The sequence below is a fragment of the Limulus polyphemus genome, unplaced genomic scaffold (assembly GCF_000517525.1).
Source record: "Limulus polyphemus unplaced genomic scaffold, Limulus_polyphemus-2.1.2 Scaffold4114, whole genome shotgun sequence".
NCBI lineage: Eukaryota > Metazoa > Arthropoda > Merostomata > Xiphosura > Limulidae > Limulus > Limulus polyphemus.
This window is the reverse complement of record NW_013669724.1, coordinates 70,998-78,883: the sequence shown is the minus strand read 5'-3', so window position 1 is coordinate 78,883 and position 7,886 is coordinate 70,998. Positions and strand designations below refer to the sequence as shown.

The window sequence follows — 7,886 nt, the reverse complement described above, 5'->3', positions numbered from 1 at the left end:
TACTGAACTGAAGTAGCCGAGTCTTGATAAATGACAACAGATTACTGAACTGAATTAGGTGGGCTTTAACAAATGACAACAGAGATTAGTGAACTGAATTAGGTGGGTTTTAATAAATGACAACAGAGATTACCAATCTGAATTAACTAGTTTTTAATAAATGAAAAGAGATTATTGAACTGAATTAGCTGGATATAATGGGGAGTAATTTAAATAATTAATTCTTCTGAAAATACAGGTTTCTTCATGCCTATACAGTTTCAGTTTTGCAAATTCTACGTTTATTAGAATTTCCTTTAAACTTACATTATATCTCTCGATCATCTAAAACCCTTCTCTTTAGCAGTAGTCTGTATATACATAGTATATATTACCAAATATGTAAATAAAATACAATTTTCTCTTTTAATACAACGATCCATGACACTAGTTTAGTCAACACACACATATATATGTGTGAGTGGAGGGAAACTTTTGGCAGAACTAGCATTGTACAGGGATATGTGGTAATCAAAGTGCATAGTGGATACGGACATTGTACAGGAATATGTGGTAATCAGAGTGCATAGTGGATACTGACATTGTACAGGGATATGTGGTAATCAAAGTGCATAGTGGATACTGACATTGTACAGGGATATGTGGTAATCAAAGTGCATAGTGGATACGGACATTGTACAGGAATATGTGGTAATCAAAGTGCATAGTGGATACTGACATTGTACAGGGATATGTGGTAATCAAAGTGCATAGTGGATACTGACATTGAATTCAAAATTCCAGTTTCAACCATATGAAGCCCAGACTAACATATACACAAACACATCAGACTTAATCATATTTTGCTAATGTAAAATCCCTCCCCCCAAGAACAACTCTAAACAAAAGTTTAATGTAATGTTTAACTGATTGTTTGGCTTCCAACACCCTGAATATTTTGTATCCTTAACTATTACTAATTGGTTAACACTGGAATATCTACAACAGTCATTTTTTAGTCTTGATCTTCTTAGTACCAAATAAAAAATTTTATCAAAATCTGTGAAAAAAAACCTATGTCACTTAATCTGACATACAATCACTAGTTTTAAAAAATTAAGTTACATCTGAGCATAATCACAGAAAGATATTAGGCTAAACAAAAACCCTAAATCTAATAGATATTGCTATAAACTATTCTTTTAATGTTTATTATAATACTTACTTATCAAAGGACAGTAGACTGCATTACTCGTGTCACGGTTCATTAAAAAACATATGAAACAATTTCTGATTAAGCAAACATTTCATTTATCAACTTAAAAAACAACGTAATCTAGTGCACTTGACCTTTGCACTTAAAAAACTGAAAAGCAACTGTAACAAAATGGAAAATATACACATTGTATTAGAAAACCTCTTTACAGCTATCAACTTTTGAAATATACAATATTCATAAAAATTTTTTTTTTGTTTTTCATTTTACTTTTCAATCAAATAGGATGAAGTTTAAAATATATTTACAGATGATTTAAAATAATGCAAGATTTTACAAATGCAAATATTTGGAAAATATAAGTGATAAGTTTTTATATAATCTTGTGCTTGTAAAAGTTCTCACTGATTTTCAGTTAGCATCAGAAAATAGTCTGTGCTAGCTTACTCCTGTGTCTGGTTTACACATGTTCGAATTGGTTCGAAACCTCATTGAATACCTACTATTTGTACCATTTTCTTTACTACCACAGTCTTTTGAGGCCACCCATGTTGGATCAGAAAGCTGAATTCTTCTGTCTGAACGTAGGTTGTGATCAGTTTTTTTGGGTGGTGATTGCCAATCATTTTGTACAACTTTAAAGGCACCAGCACCTTCTCCAAAAGTGGGGTCTCTTTTCCACCGGTGAGAGTCAGGAAAGTTTGGATCCTTGCGTAACTTGATGACTAGCCTCTTTGATTGGCTTTGGTTTTCACCATTCAACAGTACAGAGTGGCTATTAAACTCCCGACTATTCTTCCAGTTTCTTGAAGTTCTGAATTTTTTATAACCATCGCTGGCTGAAAAAGTCTCTCTTTTTAAAGAGGAAACTTCTGAAAGGGGTGAAATAGGAGAGTTTCCTCTTACATTCTCTGAGGTGGTGTTTTTGTTTCCTGATTTAGATTTCTTGGGGATTCGATACCCACTTAATGAACCCTTAGAAGCAGTTGAGTTTACAAAGATGGATTCACAAATTTTTGTACTTTCTTCTCTTAGTCTTTCGTTACTGGATGAATTATCTAAACTAGACTGTTTATGTATGAGTAATTTATCATCTCTTTTTGAGGTTTTTGATAAAACTGGGGATTTCTGTGAATTTGTCAAACCTAGTAGAGATTTTTCTGGACCTTTGGATAATGGAGGTGGCGTTTTTAAAAATTGATCAGTTCTTTCCAATGTTACATCAACCTCCTTTAACATATCTGAAGAAAAAGATCTGTTGATATATTTCACATTTCCAATATCACTTTTAGTGTCTTTAATGTTTTCTATCACAGGTAAGTCGTCAACTAATTTTCCTACGTGGTTTACTTTAAAAGAACCTAACTCTGATACTGATTTACTGACTCTCTCTCTCTCTCCTAGTCCTTCTATGTTTGTGTTTGAAGCAAGTGTTTCACTTTTATTTTCCATAGAACAGGGTTCCACATCTCCACCTGACTGTTTTGTAGTGGCCAACACTTCTGACTTTCCATCTGATTTATTCAAAGATACTTCCTTCTGAGGTATATTAACTGATTCTCTGACAGAAACCTTTGCCCCAGCACCACTAGTAAATTTCTTTCTGCTGCCTTTCATCACTGCCTCACTTTCAAATTCCCCATTACTAACTTTTACATTAGCCTCATTACCCAATTCCTCTTTACTAGCCTTTACATTAACCTCATTACCCAATTCCCTACCCTTTACATTAACCCCACTACCCAATTCCCCTTTACTAGCTTTTATTTTAGCCTCACTACTCAATTCCCCTATGCTAGTCATTACTTTAGCCTCACTAACCAATTCCCCTTTACTAGCCTTTACTTTAGCCTCACTACTCAATTCCCCAATTCTAGTCATTACTTTAGCCTCACTACTCAATTCCTCTTTATTAGCCTTTACATTTGCCTCATTACTCAATTCTCCTTTACTAGCCTTTACATTAGCCTCATTACTCAATTCTCCTTTACTAGCCTTTACATTAGCCTCATTACTCAAGTCTCCTTTACTAGCCTTTACTTTAGCCTCACTATCCAATTCCCCTTTAGTAGCCTTTACTTTAGCTTCACTATCCAATTCCCCTTTACTAGCATTTACTTTAGCCTTACTATCCAATTCCAATTTACTAGCATTTACTTTAGCTTCACTACTCAATTCTTCTTTACCAGCCTTTACTTTAGCCTTACTATCCAACTCCCCTTTAGTGGCCTTTACTTTAGCCTCACTATAAAATTCCCCTTTATTAACTTTTACTTCTTTCTGACCATTCAATTCTCCTTTACTAGTCATTACTGCAGCCTCATTACCCAATTCCTCTTTACCAACCTTTACTTCAGCTCCATTACCCAATTCCTTTTTATCAGCCTTTACTTCAGTCTTATCACATAATTCCCCTTTACTAGTCTCTACTTCAGTCTCACCAGCCAACCCTCTTTTACTAACCTTCACAACTGGCTCACTAACAGTATCTTTTTCAATAACCACCTCTGTCCCACCACCAAACTCTTTTTTATCAACTTTTATCTCATCATTAATTTCTTTATTAATCTTCATCTCAACCCCACAATCCAAATGTTTTTTAATACATGTCACCTCTGGTTCACCATCCAATTTCTTTTCACCAATGTTCACCTCTACCTCACCATTGCATTCCTTGTCTTCCAACTCAGTCTCACCACCACATTTTTTATTATTATTCATATTCAACATGTCATCTGATTCCTTTTCATCATTTCCTTCCACTAAATCACAACACAACTTCTTTTTACAGATTTTTAATTCTAAATCATCACCAAGTCCTCTGCAAGCATTTTCACCTGATACTTTGATACTTTCCGAAGACAATGAGAAAGATTTATCAACAAATAAGCTTGTATCCACAGTAGCCATTTTAACTTCTGAAGTTTCAGGTAATTCTTTGAAATCAACTGATTGATAAGTAGCATCCATATCCATTTTCATATCATCTTGCATCTTAGAGGCAAAAAAGGCAGACTCAGAAGATTTCTCAAGATTTTTACTTCCATTTAGCACTGAAGACAATCTCCTCTTTGATCGAGCATGGGTACCATTGATGTACTGTTTTGCATATGGGTTGGGAAGCCTCTGGAAAGAGGGCTTTTCCTTTTTCTTCTTTTCAACTTTTTCAACATATGTGTACTCTACAGGATTGAGTTTTGCTAACACAGCTAAAGTGTGAGGTGCTAATTCTCTATCCCTTGAATAAATCTTATCATAGACAGATGATCCTCGATTAGCTAACATCACAGCTTCAATATCTTGGTTTGTCAGTTTGAGAGACTTGTTGGCTAAAGTTTTGGCTTGGGTTTGGAATATTTCCTCTCTTAGTTTCAGCCAAGAACGGAAAAGCTTTTCTCTCCTACTCACCATATAGCACAGGTTTCTCACCTGAAAGAAATGAATAAAAACAAATGAAAACTTTTGGGATTTAAAATATTTAACAATATGAGATTAGAACCTAATCAAGAAATATATTTTACTATTTAAAACCTATTTTAGTATCTAAAAAATTCCAAAGCCAGCAAGTAACTAGAATGTTTAGGTTTTTTATTGTTTTGGCTGCTGCACTAGATCATCAGCAAATAACTGTAGATCTCAAAAACATAATCAGAAGTATTTCAGTTTTATTTTATTAGCAACCGTTTGGTTGAGCTAGCAAAGTAGGTTGGAAGCTGAACTTTTTGTTAAGAGGGCTTCTTTAATCCAAATGTGATATTCAAAATTAGACAATCCTATAATGAAAAAAATGGGTTAGAAGGAATAACTCAGTCATGTTTGCTTAACATGATGTACCATACTTGTATTTGTTTCTTGAAATGTAATGTTTCACAACAGGCTTGAGAAGACACTGGATATTTATTCTATAGGCCACAAAAAAACCTATACATATGGATGACATTAGAGCTGTTAACTATTTGAATTTGCAGCTATACTTTTAATAGAAGAATTGAAATTTTTCTTTACATTAAAATTTTCTATTACAGTGAATGATAAATAACTTAGAAACACACTGTTAGTCATTTTTGTAAATATGATAAAACTATAGCTAAAAAATTACTAGTAGCATTGTTGACCAAGATACATGACAAAACAATTCTTGAAAGTAAATCTGATCTCTTGTTAACAAAGTACTAATAGCTCCCAATCAGATGATCAGGTAAAAAATTACTAGTAACATTGTTGACCAAGATACGTGATAAAACAATTCTTGAAAGTAAATCTGATCTAATAGTACTAATAGTTGCCAATCAGATGATCAGCTAAAAAATTACTAGTAACATTGTTGACCAAGATACGTGATAAAACAATTCTTGAAAGTAAATCTGATCTAATAGTACTAATAGCTGTCAATCAGATGATCAGCTAAAAAATTACTAGTAACATTGTTGACCAAGATACATGATAAAACAATTCTTGAAAGTAAATCTGAATCTTGGTCAACAATGTTACTAGTAATTTTTTAGCTGATCATCTGATTGGCAGCTATTAGTACTATTAGAGATACACGATAAAACAATTCTTGAAAGTAAATCTGATCTAATAGTACTAATAGCTGCCAATCAGATGATCAGAACATTACACTAGAACTTCAACATTCTTCCTTTTTTAATTCCAAACAACAGAATTTTTTTTTAAATTTGAGGTCTTTTCTTGGCCTTCTCTAGAAGTTAGAAATCATTTCCATGTCCACACAGTTTCTTATAATACATTACATCCAATGTACAGCACATTCACACTTCCTCACTTTTTGTTTACTTTATATAAAAAGTTACAACAATATAATAAAAGCAAACTTGACAGTACCAGAAAGTATGTTTAAGTACAAAAAATACTCTTTTTGAAGACTGTGACACCAAAACATGACTAGATTTAACTGCAACTCACTTTTATTCAATAATAATAATAACTGTTTGGAATAATACATCTTCTTTATATACTTTCCAGCATGAGAAACTAATTCTAATTTAGATTTTAATCCAATGTCCTTTGACAAATGAAGAAAATAGCCCAGTAAAAATAAATGTAATTCTTGCTACAAATGTGAATGGTTTTAGTTTAAATGCCTAGCTTCAGTTTCATTACAATGAAACATTTTTCTCAGATTAGTCTGTTCTCTTTTTTTCTGATAATGAACTTTGGCAATTTCTTATTTTCTTCCTCAAATTAAAAAATTACATATTTACATTTCTAAGGCAGAATTTTTAACTTGACAAAACTCCCACAAGAAATATTGATGCACCATGGAGATGCAACATAATATGAATACTTTCTACCTCAGATGGCCTTGTTTTAAGGATACATTCAGCTGTGATAATGCAAAGTGAAAGTCCTGTAGAAACTCATGCTGAGGACTTTTCACCCACAGTCTATTAAATTTTGCTTGAGGCATATGCACAAGTACTGTAGGCTTTATTGGAAAAATGTTACAAAAAACAATGATTACTATTTCAGATACAGAAGAGTTTAATTTGTTTCAAAAATTTTGCAAAAACCCACACAAAAAGATTTCTGCACACAGCTGTACCTGATTTTGAAAAACACCTATTGCCAAGACTTGGACAACTCTATTCAAGTAATGGAATTTGACAATCACTCTTATAGTGCACACATGGCCCATTCAGTTTTTTGTGGTAATGGGATGCTAATCACAAACCCTACAAAGCATGCTAACTATTAGCAAAGAGAAAAAAAGGAAGTACATGAATTAATTGCAGTATTATGTTTGGAATTTCATATTTACAATTCTTTACAAAACTTCACTCTGATAATACTTAACAAATAAGCACTTCTCAACTCATCTCAAGCACTGGGCTGAAGTGAACATTTTAAATATAAAGCACTAGAACACGACATTTAAAAATACAGAAAAATATCAATAAATTGCTGAAGTATTTTACTGTCAATGAAGAAAATACACAACAGTAAAGCACTTAAAAATTATGACATAAAACATATAATAATAATTGTCGTAAGAATGACCTGCTGAGAAACATCATCCAAAAAACGTCAAAGGCACACAGTAACACAGAAATTTCCAATCAAGTACAATCTTCTCTGTCTAAACTTTCTTTGAATCAAGTATTATGAAATTTTCCATTAATTATGCATACACACATCTCATGACACAGCCTAAGCAAAGATGAACAGCAACCTTAAAACTGCTATTTTACTTCTAGCTCATCTTTCAGAAAAGTAACAGTGACATTGCTACTTAACAATAAACCTGTTATCTGGAAGCTTAGTATTCAAATGTTTTCTATCCAAATGTTTTCATTACAGCATATACTTTTGTTATCAGTGACCATTGTCAAACTTAAATCCAAACTTACTTCTTTCTTTTAATATTTTACTTCTAAACAAAGTATGATTTTTTGTTAACTCATTCAGCATGGGCTTGGTCCATATGACCGATCTCGTAACCCTTTTGTGCTTGTTATAGTTTTCGTGCTATAACTTTTAAATTAGTAAGCGTATGTTCTAAATATCCTCTGTTCCTTTTTGTCAAAGTGCACTCAGGCTGATTCAATTACTTTAGAACCATGCTTTGATGGAATAGAATTATTTTTCTTATCTTTTTTTTAATGTTAGTTTCACTCTAACATATTAACCCTTTTGAGACAGGTCACGGGTGAATAGCCATGTCATCTCA

At 32.7% G+C, this 7,886-nt stretch overlaps 1 protein-coding gene across 5 annotated transcripts in view; it reads right to left on the bottom strand.

The window, feature by feature from the left end:
- Positions 1-24: 24 nt before the first annotated feature.
- LOC106470609 overlaps positions 25-7,886 on the bottom strand; it is a 76,686-nt gene continuing 68,824 nt past the window's right edge. For 3 of the 5 annotated variants that reach the window (XM_013931173.2, XM_013931174.2, XM_022399237.1), the window contains one exon: positions 25-4,624. In XM_013931173.2, coding sequence (XP_013786627.1) covers positions 1,634-4,624 — 2,991 coding nt within the window. In that variant the 3' untranslated portion in view covers positions 25-1,633. The remainder of the gene's footprint in view (positions 4,625-7,886) is intronic. The other 2 variants (XM_022399235.1, XM_022399236.1) reach the window with 2 other exon arrangements.